Consider the following 20429-nt stretch of genomic DNA (forward strand, 5'->3'; position numbering starts at 1 on the left):
AGTAAGTTTGAATGAAGAGAGGGTTATCCCTGGTGTGTTTGAAAAGGATGAAAAGAATGAAGGAACGTGGTACTTAGACAATGGTGCAAGTCATCATATGTCAGGAAAGAAAGAGTTTTTTACTACCTTAGATGAACGAGTTTCGGGTCAAGTGAAGTTTGGTGATGGATCCGAGATCAAAATCAAAGGTAAAGGTAATGTAACCGTGGTAAGTAAGACTGGTGAAAAGAAAACGTTTTATGATGTTTTCTATATGCCTAAGTAAGACCAATCTTCTTAGCTTGGGTCAGTTGAATGAAGAAGGATGTAAGATTGAAATAGCCAATGGGTTATTGAGGCTATATGATCAGAAAGAGAGATTGTTGATGAAGGTTCAGAGAAACCTGAATAGGACGTACAACATCAAGCTTAAGGTATGTTGTAATCCTAATAACTTTGAAGTTGAAAAGAAAAAATGTTATGATGTGAAATCGATTATGAAAGTGAAGGATATTCGGTTTGGAACGATTCCAAATGATTTGTTTTGGAGTTCGTGAAAATATTAGTCAAGAACTAGTTGATGAGAAGAATTGAGTTGAGAAAGAAAGTAGCAATATGACTTCAAAGTTAAGCACGAAAGGAAAGAATGCTAAGTTTGAAGAATCAGTGAAGCAAGTATGTTATGGTCAGCTGAAAAGAAGGAATAAAAGTGAGAAGAGGAACAATTCAAGATTAAGGGGGTGAATGAAGAATAATCTTGAATTATCAATAAAGTTGAGGGTTTGTTTTGTAAGTTTATTTTAATATGGATTATTCTAGAATAAGTTTGTCTTGTTTCACAAGTTAAGTTTGTCTTGGAGAGCAAGTTTAATAGGTCTATAAATAGGGTCTAGATTATTAGTTTTATGTGTGTGAGAGAGTCAAGAAGTCTCTTCTCCATGTAAGTTTGTTATGTTCGTGATGTTCGTTTGATAAGTTCGTTTGATTATATGAAAAGAGTCGAGGGTTGTCACCCCAATATATCGTGTTCGTTCGTTTGTTTGTGTGTTTGTTCTGATTGTTTGATCCGTCTGAGCCAACACAGTTGGGTATTTTGCTTCCAGGAACCATGATACTTAAACTATGGTTCACAGCAGCGCATTTCTGCATCCACAAACATAATCATTTACTTTGAACAGTACTAAACAAATACGTTCTTTATATATCAGGACATGAGAGACTAATTAATTAATTAATTAATTAATTAATTAATTAAGAAGAAGAAGATACCTTGATCAAAGATTTCATCAACATATTACTAATGTGGCTTTGACTCTCTCCGTCCTCTAGGAGTTTGGGACAGTCACCGACTGAGATCTTAAACAACCACTTGTATGTATTCGATAAATCTCTGATCTTTTCCAATGACACGCAACCACGTGCCTTCAGAACTTGAATACATGATGGAAGCTCATGCAATTCTTTGAGGTGGAAGCAGTACCTCAGGTTGAGGTATTTGAGATGAGAGAACCGAGAAATGGTGGCAGGTAGTCGGGTGAACATGTTCCCAAGTAGATCAAACTTTTCTATGAAGGGCCATGCAGTATGCAAATTATCTGGGAAGTTGTCATCTAGAAGGTTGCGACTAAGATCCAGTACCCTTAAAGAACTTAAATTCAATGAACCCTGAATAATTAGAGTTGGTAATACTCTTTTGTCCACTTGGCTAAAACATCTTGCCATGAGCAAACTGGTAAGGCCAGTCAAAAGTCTGATTGATGATGGCAATGTCCTTATGCCGTAACAATAACCAATATCTAAAAGTGACAACCTCTCCATATCCATAGAGACTTCTGGGAATTTTTTGAAACGGCAACAACCATTAAGAAGCAGTCTCTGTATGGATTTCATCTTGATACAGTGTGTGAGAATCTTAAGACTCTCGCAATCACTTAAATTCAAGTAAATAATATTTCCGTGAAGAAAAACAGACTCGTGAACCTCCACCAAGTTAATACAGTTCGACAAATTTAGCCACTCAAGGTTTGGAACCCCTGAGACACTGGGAAACATTGTTATCGAGCTAGAATTTCCTAGATTAATGAACTTGAGGTTGGGGAAATTGACCTAGCAGACATAGATGATGTTTGTCACATTAAGGTCAATGTAAAACTGATACATCAAACGATTTGGATAACCAATAATAGTACCTTGTTCTCTATCTGTAGCTGTCTCAGCAAACCATGTTTCATATTGAGGCCAGCAAGCTTGGTCATATCTCTTGTTATTCTCGAAGTACCAAACGGGTACTGGAACCAATTAAACCATCTTAACTGTTCGGGAAAATATGTAGGTTCACTGGATGTGAATCGTCCTTCAACTTTAAGTAGCCTCAGTTTCTTCATGCTCTGCAAAAGTTTTGCACTACAATAGACGATGGGCCTATAACCGTTCTCAGGCTCCACAATGGCTTCAACCGTCTCTAACCTCTGCAAATAACAAAAGTAGATTACATGTACAAGAAATACAAGATACATTTGTTTGAACCGACCATGTTGTTTCCTGTAGACATAATGAATGAGAGAGAAAAAGTTCTCTCCTTGAACTTTATAAGAAAAAAATAACACAAAGGAAGCATGAGATATATAAAAGAACAAATTTATTGATTGAAAGTATGACTCTTCAAACTTTCTGAAATAACTTGGCTATATAGATAACTTTCCACTTTTGGCATTCTGGCAGCATTGATGCTAGACCCATGTACATGCAAGTACATATGTGTAAGGAGCTCAAAACCTTACCGTTATTTTCAAAAACAAGAGTTCATAAAGGCCCAAAGCAAACTAACTTGATTTCAAGCATAAAAGACATGGGCTTACACTGATTGTTGTCATTACTTCTTCGATTTCCTCAGGAACCCATACCAAGGTATTTGGATAGAATTCATGGACAATACACTGACACATCTCTTGAATAAGATCATGCATATGAAAATATCCATTTGAAATGCTCAAAAGAGATTTTTCAATCAACATTGTTATTCCACTGATAGCTTCAAAACCTAAGGCATCAAGAATTCTCGTGACATGGTGTCTTTCATTGCCTTTGAAGAAGCATGCGATGTGTAGGAATATTTTCTTTTCAACGCTATTCAATCCATCATAGCTTAGCATTAGAACTTCATTGATCTCATTATTTGGTATTTTGGCTAGAGCTTTCAATGCACTTTGCCAGAAATCCAAATTTCTCCTACAAAAATGAGAGCCTAAAACTTTGAGGGCTAAGGGAAGGTAACCGGTATGTCTTACTACAACATATGATAGCTCCTTAAACTCTTTTGGAGGGGAGTTTTTCATAAACGCATATGTACTAAAGAGCTTCATAGCTTCTGTTTCTTTTAGCAATTCAGGTGTATATTTCTCTTGTACATAACATAACAAATGCTCGTCTCTTGTTGTTATTATAATTCTACTACCAGAGGCAAACCAGTCACGACCACCAGCTAAGAACCGAATTTGCTTAATATTATCAACATCATCTAGAACAAGCAACTTTTTATGGCGCAGCCTTATCGTATCTGACACATTCCATCATCACAATCACGTATGCTATAATGTGTTTGCAAATTTCTGAAAGTAGCTTCTCTTGTAATGATTTAATGCCTCTCTTATCATAACCATTTTCTCTAACATCTTCAAGAAAGCAACTACTTTCAAAAGCATACGAGAGTTGATGATACACAACTCTAGCAATTGTTGTCTTGCCTATTCCTCCCATCCCCCAAATTCCAATAAAGCAAACATCATCAGCCCCTTTACGTAGCAACGCCTTCACGTGACGTATTCGTGATTCCATTCCAATCAGATTTTCTTCTGGACGGGATTCGGTATAGCTCAAGATAGTTCTTACAATTTGCTTGATACATTCAGCTTCACGCCTGTATGTTGATCAACAAAAGAGCAATTGAATGAGCAAAAAATGTCACCCACTGTAATTAGTTCAAGATTTGGTAAAAAAATGTTGATGTCTTAAAGTAATTAAGTTAAGAGCAAGACAACTAACCCACTGGCAGTTCTGGGTACATCCAATCCAGATAAGTTGGCAGCAGTCTCTAAAGCTTCTCTCCACCTCTTCACTTTCTCAGAATCAGCTATTAACTTCTCTTCATGTTGTTGCAATGCTGTTTGAAAACTTGTTTTTTGTCCATGGACGTCAGATGGGACCACGTCATAGAACACTGGTAACACCCTCTGTCCCATATTATCCCGACATTCGATGATCTTAACAAGTTCTTCCAAACACCAAGAAAAGTTTGCAGAATTTTTTGAGAAGACAACCACTGAAACCATTGACTCTTCAATTGCTTTCACAAGTTCAGTGGAGATGTGCTTCCCTCTCTGGAGCTTCTCATCATCCTTAAACGTGTATATTCCTGCCTGTTCAAGAGCTGCATAAAGATGGTCCACAAAGTTGTTTCGAGTGTCTTCCCCTCGGAAACTCAAAAACACGTCATATGTCCATCTTCCGGTAGTTGGAGCAGTAGACGATGAGGATGAAGATGCAACAAGAGCACCATCCATGGCTGTGGGAGCACTATATTTGAAATATTTTAAGCGAAGAGAGTAAATTAAAATTATGTCCGTTTAGTTAAAAAAACTACTTATGAAAGGAATCTAATTGTAGAGGGAATTCATCTTACAAGAGAATTGAAATGGAAAGTAATGAAATTACAATTTCATTCTTTTATGATTCCATTTTTGGTTTATGATAAGATTAACATGTAAAAAACAACAATTGCTGCCTCAAATTATACTTCCTTTGTTACGTAATAATAATAATCAGTATCTAGACAATTAAGGGGAGAGTATGTTTATTTATGATATTAAGGGGGTATTTAATGTAATTTGTTTGGCTATATATGGAGCACCTACGAATGGAATTGACATGAAAGAATATTTGAGTCAATCTACTTCTATCTTTTAGTTGTCTTCTTCTCCAAGGGTTCTAACCCTATCAATGGTATCAGAGCCGTTCCGATCAATGGAGCTCAAAACTATCCAATGAAGAGTTTGATGAGTATGTTTATGAAAGGATTGCTCAACATGGGTCAGTCCTCAACCAGATTAATGCTACTTTGTAAACACTTCTTGCCCTGATGAAATCTCAGGAGGTCTCCATGGACCTTTATTTGAAATCTCTCAAGTTTTCCATCGACCTTTATTCCAATGGTAACACCGCTTCTGATTACCTTCCTTCAACATCACTAACACCCTCTGCACCAAACCATTCCATGTTGCTGTTCAAAATCCATCCGAAAAACAACCCCTCTCATATGCTCCGGAATCAGCCTCAAAACAGGAACCCTCACTTGTGTTGTTTGCACCGAAAGCAACCCTGAAACAGACTCTATCACCCATACCGTCAGCACCGAAACCAACCCCGCAACTAGCCACGCCATCCACCCTAAAATGGGGACCAACATGATCAACCATACTGGTGTCACCTGTTTCATCAGTTGCTCATAACCTGTTGAAGAAGGTTACAAAATCTGCAATGACAAAAGAAAATATGATATCAATCAAAGGGTTAGTCGAGAATCCCGAGTGGCATCCACCGTGGCGTACCGTTTACTCAGTCCCGAATACCCTTGGGCGAACCAAATGGCATCCACCGTGGAACGAGTTAAGCCAAATAGTCTGGATGCTACAATTTTTTTCGTTGTTTTGTGATTCTTGAGGTCAAGAATTTTTTTTAAGGGTGGAGTATTGTTACGTAATAATAATAACTAGTATCTAGACAATTAAGTTAAAGGGAGAGTATGTTTATTTATGATATTAAGGGGGTATTTAATGTAATTTGTTTGGCTATATATGGAGTATCTACGTATGGAATGAATATGAAAGAATATTTGAGTCAATCTCCTTCTATCTTTTAATTTTCTTCTTCTCCAACGATTCTAACCCTATCATCCTTTGTTGATAAAGTTCAAATATATCCCATCTTATTTTAAACCTAATTATAAGAGATGAAAAGCAATAAATTGAAAATCCAATGCAGAAAGAAAATGAAGCCCCTATTCAAAGAATAAAAAAAGAGCTCTACATAGTTACCTGCGCAGACTTGAAGAAACTGAAGGAGAAGATGAATGCTGCAAGGCATCAGCTAGATCACAGCCAAAGTGCTATTTTGAAGGCGATGTGTGTTTTTCTTAAAGCCAACACATATAATGCATCCATTGTTGTTTGACAGCATCAATAGAAGAACAAGTCAACACTTTTGACAATACTTTTCTAATTAAGAGAATGACATGTCAACTGCAACATAATGTAAAAAAGAATTCTTCAATTGAGAATATTACAAATCTGGCATAGACTATAATACATTTTATTTTTACCAATTTGATAAAGTCAAATATGTATGATGTATGCATTGTTGTTTGACAGCACTAAACAAAGAAAAAGTCCAACACTTTGACAATAACTTGTTTGAATTGGATTTCAATTCCATTTTCAATGTGTTTGGTTGGCAAATGAATTGGAATTTGAATTTAATTCTATCAAATTTCTTCACTTATGGGACTTTGCAAATCCTTCCAACATGTGGAGCGATTGACCATAAACGAGCTAAGCTCAAGCTTAAAAAAATGTTAACAGCCGAGTTCGAGATTTCGAACTAGAGCTCAAAAGACACCTTCACTGTATCTTTAAAATTTGATCTTAATAAATAAAAGCCAATGAAGTCTATAGCCAAATACTTCCCACACTCCTGAAACATGTAACCTCAACCTTAGTCATATAACAACAGAAACACTATTTCCTAAGTCAACTATTAAAAAAAAAAAGAAAAGAAGGAAAGAAAAACAAATTGCATTGTAAAGATGCCAAATTGATCACATTGATTCAAGACTTTGAGACACTTTACTACCTAAGATAATCAAATTAGACAAACACTCTAAATGAGTTATGGTCACTTGTTATCCGGTGAAATAAGGGATTAGGAGCGATTGGCCATCTTCCATGCTGCAATTCCTCACCAACTGAACTGTCCCTGTAACGGTCAGTCTTACCCAATTCATCAAAATCTAATATCCATGATCCAATTCCTGTCGTTGGTTTGATATCATCTTTGTATATGGCACACATTCCACATTCTATGATGTAAGAATTATGTAACTCAAAACTTATGATAACCTTTTCTGATTCAAAACTATGACATAGTTTCCCAAGGATATCAATAGACATGTATCCAATCCATATACAGTCTGCACCTTTGTGGTAGACAACAGCATATGGCCAGGCCTATCATTTTGGAGATTTGATTTTGAGGTAGATGCAGTTGGATCTTGTTACCCAACCGTTGGTTTCTGAACCAGTTGGGAATTTCGCTTCCAGGAACCATGATACCCAACCGATGATTTACAGCAGCACATTTCTATATCCACAAACATAATCATTTACTTTAACTGTACTAATCAGTTAGTGTTAGATACATAAGAGGATAGACTAATTAAGATGAAGCTACCTGGACCAAAGATTTCATCAACAAATTAGCAATGTGGCTTTGACTCTCCCTGTCCAATAGGAGTTTAGGGCAGCCCCTAACTGAGATCTTAAACAGCCACTTGTATGTTTTTGACAAATCTCCAATCTTTTCCAAAGATCTGCAACCTTTTGCCTTTAAAACTTGAATAAGTGATGGAAGCACAGGCAAATCTTTGAGGAGGCTGCAGTAACTCAAGTCAAGGTATTTGAGACGAGAGAGCTGAGAGATGGTTGCAGGTAGCCGAGTGAAGTTGTTTCCAAATAGAAGAAACTCTTCTAGGAAGGGCCATGCAATATGCAGATAAATCGGGAAGCTGTCATCTAGAAGATTCTCACTAAGATCCAATACCCTCAAAGAACTTAAATGCAAGAAACCCTGAATAAGAACCTCCTTCTCAGTTACAAAGCCAACGTGTGTGGTGGTAATGCCCTCACACGGTTACAACAATGAATATGTAAAACTGACAACCTCTCCATACCCGTAGAGACTTCTGGGAATCTTTTGAGAAGCTCGCAGTCATTAAGAAGTAGTGTTTGTAGAGATTTCATCTTAATATGGAACGTGAGAATCTCAAGACTTGTGCAAAAACTCAAATTAAAGTACGTAATCTTTCCATGAAGAAAAACAGAACGGTGAATCTTCACTAGACTAGAACAATGAAACAAATTTAGCCACTCAAGGTTTGGTAATCCTGACACACTGGGAAACATTGTTATCTGTGAATGTTGTAGATCAATGAACTTGAGGTTGGGGAGAATGACCTGGTAAAATAGATGATGTTTGCTAATTAAGGTCAATGTAAGACTGACACATCAAAAAAATATAGATTTAACAAGAATGGTACCATATTCTCTATATGTAGTTGTCTCATCTTGCCATTTGTCATATTAAGGCCAACAAGGTTGATCATATCTCTTGTTATTCTCAAAGAATCAAATGGATATTGTAACCAACTAAGCCATCTTAACTGCTCAAGTTAATATGTAGGTTCACCGGAAGTGAATCCTCCTTTAACTTCAAGTAGCCGTAGTTTCTTCATGCTCTTCAAAAGTTCTGCACTGTAGGAAATGCCCCTATAACTATTCGCGTGCACCACCATGGCTTCAACTGCCTCTAATCTCTGCAAATAACAACAAGTAATGTTAGGGAAATCAAAGCAGAAAAAAGAGCAAAAAGGCCCAAAGCAAAGTAGGTTGCTATTGATCATTAAAAAAAACGGCTTACAATGATTGTTGTCATTACTTCTTTGATTTCCTCTGGATCCCATACCATATTTGGATAGCATTCTCGGGCAATACACTGACCCATCTCTTGAATCAGATCATGCATATGAAGATTTCCTTCCGAAATTCTCAAAAGAGATTTTTCAATTAGCACGGTTATACCACTGACAGCTTTAAAACCAACAGCATCAAGAATTCTAGTGACAAGATGTCTTCCCTTGCCTTTGAAGAAACATGCAATGAGTAGGAATATGTTCTTTTGAAGGATATTCAATCCATCATAACTTAGCTTTAGATTTCCGTGGACCTCATCGTGTGGTATTTTGGTCAAAACTTTTAACTCACTCTTCCAGAATTCCAAATTTCTACTACGAAAATGAGAGCCTAAAACTTTGAGGGCTAGGGGAAGGTGACCGGTATGTCTTACTACAGCACGTGATACCTCCTCAAACTCTTTTGGCGGGGTGTTTGTTTTAAATGCATATTTACTAAAGAGTCTCATTGCTTCCATTTCGCCTAACAATTCAGGTGTGTATTTCTCTTGTGCATCACATAGCAAATGCTTGTCTCTGGTTGTTATTATAATTCTACTACCAGGACCAAACCAGTCACGAGAACCAGCTAAGAACTGGAGTTGCTTAATATTATCAACATTATCGAGAACAACAAGAACCCTTTTACGGCTCAGTCTTCTCCGAATCTGACACATTCCATCATGACAATCATTTACTTTAAATTGATCCTGTATTAGGATATCTGAAAGAAGCTTTTCTTGTAAGGATTTGAGGCCTCTCTTATCAGACCCATTTTCTCTAACATCTTCCAGAAAGCTACTACCCTCAAACGCATACGAGAGTTGATGATACACAGCTCTAGCAATTGTTGTCTTGCCTATTCCACCCATCCCCCAAATTCCAGTAAAGCAAGCATCATTAGCTGCTTTACATAGCAATGCCTTCACATGATGGACCCGCAATTCCATTCCAATCAGATTTTCTTGTGGAAGAGATTTGGTATAGCTCAAGATAGTTCTTACAATTTGCTTAATACAATCAGCTTCACATCTGTTGATCAGAAAAAGAGCAATTCAATGAACAAATAATGTTACCCCACTTTAATTAGTTTAGAATTTGATAAATTGTTGATAGTCTTAAAAGTAATTAAACTGATAAAGAGCAAGAGATCTAACCCATTCGCAATTCTGGGTACGTCCCATCCTGATAAATTGGCAGCAGTCTTTAAAGCTTCCCTCCACCTGTTCACTTTGTCAAAATCATCTATTAATTTCACTTCATGTTGCTGGAATGCTGTTTGAAAACTTCCTTTCTGTCCACGGACATCAGATGGGTCCACATCATAGAACACTGGTAATACCGTCTGTCCCATGCTATTCCAACATTCAATGATCTTAACAAGTTCTTCCAAACACCAAGAAGAGTTTGCATAATTTTTTGAAAAGACAACCACTGAAACCATTGACCCTTCAATAGCTTTATTGAGTTCAGGGGAAATAGATTTCCCTCTCCGGAGCTTCTCGTCATCCTTAAATGTGTATATTCCAGCCTGATCAAGAAATGCATAAAGATGATCCACAAAGTTGTTTCGAGTGTCTTCGCCTCGAAAACTCAAAAACACATCATATGCCCATCTTCCAGCAGTTGGAGCAGTAGACGATGAGGATGAAGATGCAACAAGAGCACCATCCATGGCTTAGGGAGCAAGAGTCTATATTAGGAATTTTAAACAAAAAGATCAGTAAAGTTAAAATTAGGTTCACTTGATCTGAAAAATCTTTTAAAAAGGAATCAAACAGTCAAGGTAATTCATCTTAGAAGGGAATTGCAATGGAACGTGGTTTTAAGTGACACGCATAATTGTTCATATGGAATGAAATAACAAATCCATTCTTTTATGATTCCATATTTTATTTATATCTTAGATTCAAATCTTTAAAGGACAACCAACCTGTAGTGTTCAGTGTTCTTAATCTAACTTTGCAACAAATGAAAACATGAAATGTTTTTGTATATGTATGTGATTGCAATATAACAAAAGAATGGCTGAAGACAATTATTAGATCAAGCTCTCGGCTTTTATGACATATAATTGGCATGAAAAGTGTCCAACCACTTCTCTCATTCTGAACTGCTTTTGGCATACATCTTTCTACATATCACCGAGAAGTGGGTTGTGTATTTGACGGATACAGGTTAACTGATTGATACAGATATTATCAAAGGTTGGCTTACAACGATTGAGTACAGAGAAGAGATAGCTGGGAAAAAGGTCATTTCATTCATACATATTTTATGTTTTCCTCGGCTGTACGCCTGGCAATTTTGACACGAGTCAAAATGGGTTGGTGTTATTTTTCAAACACGTCAAAAGGGTTTGGTTGATATATATGGGGTGAAATGCGTGTAATCCGGCACCGGTACGAGCGCAACGTGGCATTAGACACGTAACCAGTGCCGATAAGTGCGTAACACGGCATCAGACGCGTAAGCCGGCGCCGCAAGCATAACATGACATCAGAAGCATAACCGGCATTGAAACACGCGCATAACTGATACCTAAGCGTGCATCCGGCACCACGTAGCATGTGTCCTGGCGGCGTCGGGTTACGTGTCTGGCAGGAAACCTGTTCCGTTCCGAAAATTTTGGAAGGATTTTTTTAAATCAATTTTGGTTAAATTATTTGAATTTTCTCAATTTATGATATTTGATCCGAATTCAGTCTGACCCATAGCCAAACCTGCCCGAACCGTCCCGTTTGCCAGTGTTGGGTTCGTAGGCCTTGTTGGCCCGGTTTATTATATGAAGTCAAAAGAGGAGACGGGTGTGGGCGGTCGGGCCCAAGCCCGGCCCGGTTTAGATTTCTTGCATAATAATTTACTAACCCTAGTTCAGTCTCTATATAAACAACATTATGTACTTGTAATATTTGGTCACTCAATAAAGATATACCTAGTTGCCACCCGTGGACGTAGGTCAGTTTAGACCGAACCACGTTAAATCCTCGTGTTCATTTATTGCTTTCGTGTCGTGTTCAGTTTCGTGTGTGCGTTTAATCCTAACAGCCAGGCCTAGTCAGCTGTATATACACTTAGAGGTAAAAAGAGTAATGGCCATAGATCTCTCTAACTGCATCTTTACAATTTACTGATTAGAGACGTACATATAAGAACATAAACAATATATTATTTAGTGCTCTACAATGTTCCTCACATAAATGACTTTACAAGGGGTCTAGGTAACTCATCAATTAGGTGTTTGTGCATCACTATGAAAATCAAGAAACTGAAAAGCCATTGTAGCTAGAAAATCAAGTTCTAATTCAAAAAACTAAGTACTTACTTTTGCAGTTGCCGATTTGAAGAAATCGGAGGAGGGATAATTAATGAAGAAAACTCTGTTTGATGTGGATTGGATTTAGATGAATGCAGATAAACCAAAGTCAAGTTAGTAAAAAAGCGACCAAGATTCTACATATGATTTGAAAATAACATAATATACTTTTAGGCTTTTAGCTTTTCTTTATTTCTTTACCAACTTTCATTTGAATTATAATTTGTTTGTATTATAGAAACGAATATACTCTTGCGATCAACTTGTTTATTTAAAAATAGCATAATATGATTATTGTTTTTATTCTTTTTGCCAACTTTTATTTAAATTATGTTTCGTTTCTGATTTATAAATTTTAATATATGTGTTCTATATAAAATCAAATACACTTTTACGATGAACTTTTTTGTATCGACATATATCGATATAAAGCTTATAAATAGTCGAGTCGTATCAAGTATTATATGTTTTTTCATCATTAGTGATATTATATATATTTTCAATGATGTAACCAAAAGTCTTATAATAAAATACTACTATTGTTTATAACACGTTCTATGTTATAAGTACATATTTGTGTATGTCTAGATATTTATGTGTTTTGTTTAGGCAAATAGTATATATACAAAGTAAGAGGTTCAAGGTGATGAAAATAATGACTTTTCTTAGGATCGACACGTTTCCAAAAGAATATAATAAATTTCAATTATAATTTAGATTATAGTTCAAAAAAAATGTCAAATCATGATGCCATTAAGTAATTTTGATGGTGTAAATATTATTTTTAAGTATTTTATAGAAAATATTAATCACATAGATACTTTATAACATAAAAAAAGGTTAATTAATCTTCAATATGTATACTATAAAGAATATATATATATAAAGTTAGTTAATTTTAATATATTTATTTGTAAAGAATATGTATGTATGAAGAGCATGCTACTTTACATAGGACGTTCGGTGTACAAACGGTTGTTTGTTAGTCTTTAATTTATTTACTATTAGTTTTTAAGGAGCAATCTTTTAATATTTAAGAGATAGTCTTAAGTCTGAATGGTAAAGAATAGTCTTTTAATCATTCAAACTTAAGATTACATTTTAACTATTAAAAATTATAAACTATCAAAATATAACCTCTTAATAGTCATATTAAAAGACTACTAAACAGCCACAAAGCATTATTAAAGGACCTTCCGTTAAATAATTACACCTTCTTAAAAATTTCATGTCCATGAGTCCATCCATTAAAGAAGGAAAATTGTGCACTGCATGTGTTGTCACGTGCCGTGAAGATTGAATGGTCTCGCACCACTTACTGACTTTGAACTTTATACGTAGGTTTTTAAAGTTATAAACTACGATTTACGACCCCACCCTTCACCGCGGGGACAATTAAGCCGAACAAAAAGACATGTGTAAAAACATTAAACCACGAACGCGTTGTAAGTCGACGCGAAATCAGTCTGTATCGGGTAACGGCATCAAAACTAAACAAAAGAAATAAACCCGTCAATGCCAAATTACAACAAATTATCGAACAAAAAAACCAGCACATTACAGTTGAGAATCGACGCAAATTGTATCGGCAGTACCAGCACAAATTGGCAAATTCGGTTGGTATTGGCAGTAAGCAAAAAAGAATCATATTTTAAAGGCGTGGTATCAAACGTTAAACACGGATATAAAAAGATATGACGATGTGATACTTTTAAATCGTGAAAAAGGTTTCGGTCATTTTAAAGGCTAGCTATAACAAATACGAAAGCAAAGTTTAAGAAAATCGTTTAACCGACAAATAAACATGTAAAGCCGACACTTGTCCAAGTTTAAAGTTTAGAAATATAATTTGTTAAATATTATAATTAGTTGAAACAAAAAATAAAATAAGGGAATAAAAATCATCTGTTAGCGTACCGACCTCTACTGTATTTTTAAAAGTTAAAGCATATATAAATAAAGTAAAACTTTAACTTTTTTTTGAACGGCCAACAAACAAAGAATGTCTAGATACTCTGTATGGGGTGACCCAATGACAAAATGCCACCGTCAGTTGGTTCAACCCAGCCGTATGAAGTCTTTAAGTGCCTTCAAGTTATCTCCAGTTTTGGGAAAAATCCACCCGTCTGAAGACCCATTGGTGGTAAAACCCAGACGTTCTCAAAATCGAACTAGAAATCACAAAGATCCCAATATTTATGCATTGAGCCACCTATGTCTTCCCCAAAATGTTGTAAGCTAAAGTGGATTGAACTGGGGCAAAACATTATGGAGCAGAAATACCTTATCCTCTCACATCTTTTAACGTTTTCAAACACTATATATAACTCAATCCCAAACATACTCTAACTTTTTGTAAAATAACCAATCCCAAACACCCCTTAATTGTTGTTAGTTTGTTACGCTTTGCTTTCCTAAGCCTAGAAAAATTAGCCATCTTATTTAAGCCTCTTGAGTTGGATATAACACCATTAGATTCATTGGATATATATTTGGCTCTTTGTTTATAGGGTAGATCTATTCACAACAATACTAGCTGGGTAAGGTATTATTAGACTATTAGTAAATCTAATATATATACATAATTTAAATGTGAAACGTTGTCATCTAAAAAAGAAAATATTTACGAATTGATAGTAAATTATCGGATTACACTGCCCAATTTATATTTAGGGAAGATATTAAGCACAAAAACAATGAAATTTTCATAATTGTTAAAAAAATCTGTAAGACATTACTTGCGAATAAAAATTCTTGTTGTGTCCTAAAATACTCTAAAAACGATCTTAATTAACATTTTAAGATTTTAACTTTTTCTAAAGCATAACTTTTAAGTTTTATTCAAAGTAAGACTTGTTTTGTTAAACTACAACTATAAAATTTTATTACTCATGTTAAAATAAAAATTTTTTATTAGCTTTTTTTTCTTCAAAACTACTACTTTTTAACTAATTTTATAAAACTTCTTTTCAATTATTTAGTTTAATAAACTTAATTCCTTTTTAGTTTGTTTTATTGTAACTACAAGTTTTTTATAGTATAAAACCATTATGTTTTCAGACACTTTAAACGATGAATACATAATTTTTTTCCGGAAAACTTGTCACGAGCAAAATAATAAAAAGTAATATAACGAAGTAGAGGTCTTTATTAACAAAACAAAAAAAAAAAGAAAAGAACAGAAAAGAAACGTTGAACAATCGTTTGGCATGCCGTGCAATAGTTTGTCGGTGGTTAAAAAAGATGAACAGCATAAACACTATTAGTCTATTACCTAGCCTAATATGAAACAATGCTTGCATTGTAAAGATGTAAAAAAATATGAACACGGTACTATGTTGATTCAAGACTCACTGTAATTGAGATTATTATCACATTATATATGGACTGTAACTGAGTTCTGGTCACTGGTCTTCCAATGCACAAAGGAAAAAGTAGGTGATGACCATCTTCCATGCTGCAATTCCTCACCGCGATAGTCATTACTGGCCAATTCATCGTAATCTAAGATCCATGATCCGGTTTCTGTCATTAGTCCGATATCATCTTTGTACACAACACACACCCTGCATTCCACAACATCCTGATAATTTCCAAAATCTATGATAAGATTTTCATATTCAAAACCGTGACATAGATTCCCAATGATATCAATTGCCAGGTATCCTACCCACATATGATCTAGGGATTTGGCAGGATGTGCTGAATCTATATAATCTATGTGCCGAATCTCCTTATATGACGTGTTGAACCTGATTGTAATTGCATTTATATAAAATGATGATAGACGACAGCATAAGGCCAACCCTATCATTTTGGAGATCTGATTGTGAGGTAAATGCAATCCGATCACGCTACCTAACCGTTTGTTGCCGAACCAATTGGGAATTTTGCTTCCAGGAACCGTGATACTTAATCGATGATTCACAGCAGCACATTTCTATATCCACAAACATAATCATTTACTTGGTGTCTTCTGTACATATCAGGAGAGACTAATAAATTAAGATGAAGGAAATACCTGGACCAAAGATTTCATCAACATGTTAGCAATGTGGCTTTGATTTTCTTTGTCGAGTTTCAAGCAGCCACGGATTAAGATCTTAAACAACCACTTGTATTTATTTGATAAATCTCCAATCGTTTTCAAAGAGATGCAATGACATAGGCTCAGAACTTGAATACATGGTGGCAGCTCGAGCACTTCTTTGAGGTTCTCGCAATTGTTCAGGTCGAGGAGTTTGAGATGAGAGTGCTGAGAGATGGTTTCAGGTAGTCGGGTGAACATGTTCCCAGATAGATCAAACTCTTCCAAGGAGGGCCATGCAGTATGCAGATAATGGGGAAACTGTCATCTAGAAGATTGTAACTAAGATCCAGTACCCTCAAAGAACTAAAATTCAAGGAATCCCAAATAAGCAGATTTAGTAATACCCTTTTATTTACTTGGCCAAAACATCCTCCCATAACCAAAGTGGTTAGGCCAGTCAAATGTCTGATTGATGATGGCAATGCATATATGCTACGAGAATGTTGAATATCTAAAACTGACAACCTCTCCATATCCATGGAGACTTCTGGGAATCTTTTGAGACAGTTGCAGTCATCAAGAATCAGAGTCTGTAGAGATTTCATTCTCATACAGGTTGGGAGATTCACAAGTCTCTCACAATTACTCAAGTTCAAGTAAATAATCTTTTTGTGAACAAAAACAGACTCGTGAACCTCCACCAAACTATCACAAAATGACAAATCTAGCCACTCAAGGTTTGGAACCCCTGAGACACTTGGAAACGTTGTTATTGACATTGAATATGTTAGATTAATAAATTTGAGGTTGGGGAAGATGACCTGGTAGAATAGATGATATCCGCTGCATTAAGGTCAATGTAAGACTGATACATCAAACAATTTTGATTAACAAGATGGTACCTTTTCCTCAATCTGTAGTTGTCTCATCAAACCATATGATATATAAAAGCCAACAAGCTTGATCATAGCTCTTGTTATTCTCAAAGCATCAAATGGGTAATCGGACCAATCAAGCCATCTTAACTGTTAGGGAAAATATGTAGGTTCACTGGAAGTAAATGCCTCGTTAACATTAAGCAGCCTCAGATTCTTCATGCTCTTAAAAAGCTCCGCACTACAACATACAGTGGACCAATTATTTTTCCAAGGCTCCACTATCGCTTCAACTGCCTCTAACCTCTACAAAAAGAAGTAAATAAATAAATAATAATAATAATAATAATAATAATAAACAAGATGCATTAGTTTGAGCAACCAATGCTGTTTCTTGCAAACATTACGTCTATGTGTAGACGTAATGAATGTGAGAGAAAGTGCTCTCTAAAATTATCAAAAAACCAACACAAAGGAAACATCAGATATATGAGGAACAAATGCATTGAATGTGAAAGTATGGTTCTATAGATAAGTTTCCTCACTTGGCTCTTTGGCAGCATTGATGATATACACATACTGATACAAGCGTAAGGAGATCAAAACCCTACCATCATTTTCTGAAACAAGAGTTCAGAAAAGCCCAATGCAAACTAAGTTGCTATCAAGCATGAAAAAACGAGGCTTACATTAACTGTTGTCATTACTTCTTTGATTTCTTCTGGAACCCATACCATGGTATTTGGATAGTATTCACGGGCAACGCACTGACCCATCTCTTGAATAAGATCGTGCATATGAAGATATCCATTAAAAATGCTCAAAAGAGATTTTTCAATAAGCACAGTTATTCCGCTGACAGCTTCAAAACCCAAGGCATCAAGAATTCTTGTGACATGGTGTCTTTCCCAGCCTTTGAAGAAACATGCAATGTGAAGAAATATTTTCTTTTCAAGGATATTCAGTCCATCATAACTTAGCTTTAGAGCTCCATTGATCTCATTATGTGGTATTTTGGCCAAAGCTTTCAATGCACTTTGCCAGAAATCCAAACTTCTCTTACATAAATGAGAGCCTAAAACTTTGAGGGCTAAAGGAAGGTGACCGGTATGACTTACAACAGCACGTGATAGCTCCTCAAACTCTTTTGGAGGGATGTTTTCCATAAACGCATATCTACTAAATAGCTTCATAGCTTCTGTTTGTTTTAATAATTCAGGGGCATATTTCTCTTGTGCATAACATAACAAATGGTCATCTCTTGTTGTTATCAAAATTCTACTACCAGGGCCAAACCAGTCACGAGCACCGGCTAAGAACTGGAGTTGCTTAATATTATCAACATCATCGAGAACAACAAGAACCTTTTTATGACACAGTCTTCTCTCAATCTGATACACTCCATCATCACAATCTTTTACTTTAAGATCTTTTTGCATCAAGATTTCTGAAAGAAGCTTCTCTTGTAAGGATTTGAGATCTGTCTTATTAAAACCATGTTCTCTAACATCTTCTAGAAAGCTACTACCCTCAAATGCATACGAGATTTGATAATACACAGCTCTGGCAATTGTTGTCTTGCCTAGTCCTCCCATTCCCCAAATTCCGATGAAGCAAACATCATCAGCCCCTTTACTTAGCAATGCCTTCATATGACGGATCCGTGATTCCATTCCAATCAGATTTCCTTGTGGACGAGATTCGTTATAGCTCAAGATAGTTCTTACAATTTCCTTAACACAATCAGCTTCACGCCTGAAGGTTGATCAGCAATTCAATGAGCAAAGAATATCTTTAAGTAATTAAACTGATATAGAGCAAGAGAACTAACCCACTGGTAGTTACATCCCATCCGGATAAATTGGCAGCAGCCATTAAAGCTTCCCTCCACCTCTTCACTTTCTCAGAATTATCACTTATTAACTTCTCTTCATGTAGTTGGAATGCTGTTTGAAAACTTCTTTTCTGTCCACGGACATCTGATGGATCCACATCATAGAACACTGGTCATACCCTCTGTCCCACAACATCCCGGCATTCAATGATCTTTGAAAGTTCTTCCAAACACCAAGAAGAGTTAGCATAATTTTTTGAAAGGACAACCACTGAAACCATTGACTCTTCAATCGCTTTTATGAGTTCAGGGGAGATGGATTTCCCTCTCTGGAGCTTCTCATCATCCTTGAACGTGTATATTCCTGCCTGATCAAGAGCTGTATAAAGATGATCCACAAAGTTTTTTCGAGTGTCTTCTCCTCGAAAACTCAAAAACACGTCATATGTCCATCTTCCGGTAGTTGGAGCAGTAGACAATGAGGATGAAGATTCAACAAGAGCACTATCCATGGCTGTGGGAGCAAGAGCACATTAGAAAATTTAAGCAAAGAGGGTAAAGAGAAAATAATCTTTATAAAAGGAATCGAATAATCAAGGTAATTTATCACAGAACAGAATTACAATTCCATTTTTTATGATACTATATTTTGTTTACATCTCAGCATTAAGTTGTAGAAAAGAACATTATTTCTTTATAAAATTCAAATAGATCCCATCTTATTGAGATGCTGTATTGTTCTGGGTTGCGTATATTGTGGATACAAGTCTTAAGATTGATACAAATATTCCCAAAGGTTAACTAAAAAAGTAATAATTATAGTCAAAGCTAGAAAGAGTAATAGCATAGATCTCTAACCACACCTTTACAGTTGACTAATTTGAGACATGTAATAACAGAAACAGAGTACGTCTTACATAGTGATGTATAATTAATGAGCTCATGTTCTGCTCCTTATGACTTGACTAATAAGGGTATAATTAAGGTATTATGCATCACTGTGATAACCTAACTAGAGAATACAGAGAGCAATGAACTCAACAGCTAAATCTAGCCCTGATTCAAGAAATCCAAAAAAAAAAAAGAAAGAAAGAAAGAAACTGGATACTTACATGAACAGCCAAATCCAGCCCTAACTTAAAGCAGTATGTTGAAGGTGGTGATACCTCTAGGAAAAATAATTAGTAAACATAACAAGAAAGACTGTAAGGTTTCAAGACTCCATTAAAGTTTAATTTGGTGTCTTAATTATTTTGTTAAAAAAAGGTAATAAGAAGTATCCCCTTTGTTTATGTTTATGATCTAAACTTTAGCTGGACCCCAGTGAGTATTTTAAATTTTATGTTAGTGCGCGACAGATGGGATCAATGTTATAAAATCTTTATTTTTTACAACTTTATTAAGTGGTTAGTTCACAAAAGTACAAAACCGTGACCACTAATTATATATATATATTAAAAACCAAGTAGTAATTATCTCACAAAAACTATTATTCATAGGATAAACCAATAAAATTTGAACATATATCCAAGTTAGTTATTTAAGTATTTGTAAGTCAATGAAATAGTTCATGCATTTAGAAGCTTATTTTCATGACTTTATTATTTTGTTATTTTATG

At 35.5% G+C, this 20429-nt stretch overlaps 1 protein-coding gene and 2 pseudogenes across 1 annotated transcript; all 3 read right to left on the bottom strand.

The window, feature by feature from the left end:
- Nucleotides 1-1230: 1230 nt before the first annotated feature.
- LOC143548540 (disease resistance protein Roq1-like) lies at nucleotides 1231-4538 on the bottom strand. The gene is made up of 5 exons (XM_077039669.1): nucleotides 4021-4538; nucleotides 3621-3895; nucleotides 2838-3535; nucleotides 2169-2447; nucleotides 1231-2085 (listed from the first exon to the last, which is right to left on the bottom strand). The coding sequence occupies exons 1-5, from the start codon at nucleotides 4536-4538 to the stop codon at nucleotides 1231-1233; spliced, it is 2625 nt and encodes an 874-aa protein (XP_076895784.1).
- A 2679-nt stretch (nucleotides 4539-7217) lies between these two features.
- On the bottom strand, nucleotides 7218-10430 carry LOC143548541 (TMV resistance protein N-like; annotated as a pseudogene).
- Nucleotides 10431-15447: 5017 nt separating this feature from the next.
- On the bottom strand, nucleotides 15448-19437 carry LOC143548542 (disease resistance protein Roq1-like; annotated as a pseudogene).
- Between the last annotated feature and the right edge of the window lie 992 nt (nucleotides 19438-20429).

Source organism: Bidens hawaiensis, unplaced genomic scaffold (assembly GCF_021521415.1).
Source record: "Bidens hawaiensis isolate Kalapana, Puna unplaced genomic scaffold, B.hawaiensis_p1.1 tig00015194_1, whole genome shotgun sequence".
Lineage (NCBI taxonomy): Eukaryota > Viridiplantae > Streptophyta > Magnoliopsida > Asterales > Asteraceae > Bidens > Bidens hawaiensis.

What these genes read in the sequence shown, in the direction of transcription:
- LOC143548540 (XM_077039669.1), bottom strand. Translation starts at nt 4,538, where the DNA reads ATGGATGGTGCTCTTGTTGCATCTTCATCCTCATCGTCTACTGCTCCA. An exon ending in GTACCCAGAACTGCCAGTGG is followed by an intron (nt 3,896 to 4,020) that starts GTTAGTTGTCTT and finishes ATCAACATACAG; the next exon opens with GCGTGAAGCTGAATGTATCA. An exon ending in AGCTACAGATAGAGAACAAG is followed by an intron (nt 2,086 to 2,168) that starts GTACTATTATTG and finishes TATGTCTGCTAG; the next exon opens with GTCAATTTCCCCAACCTCAA.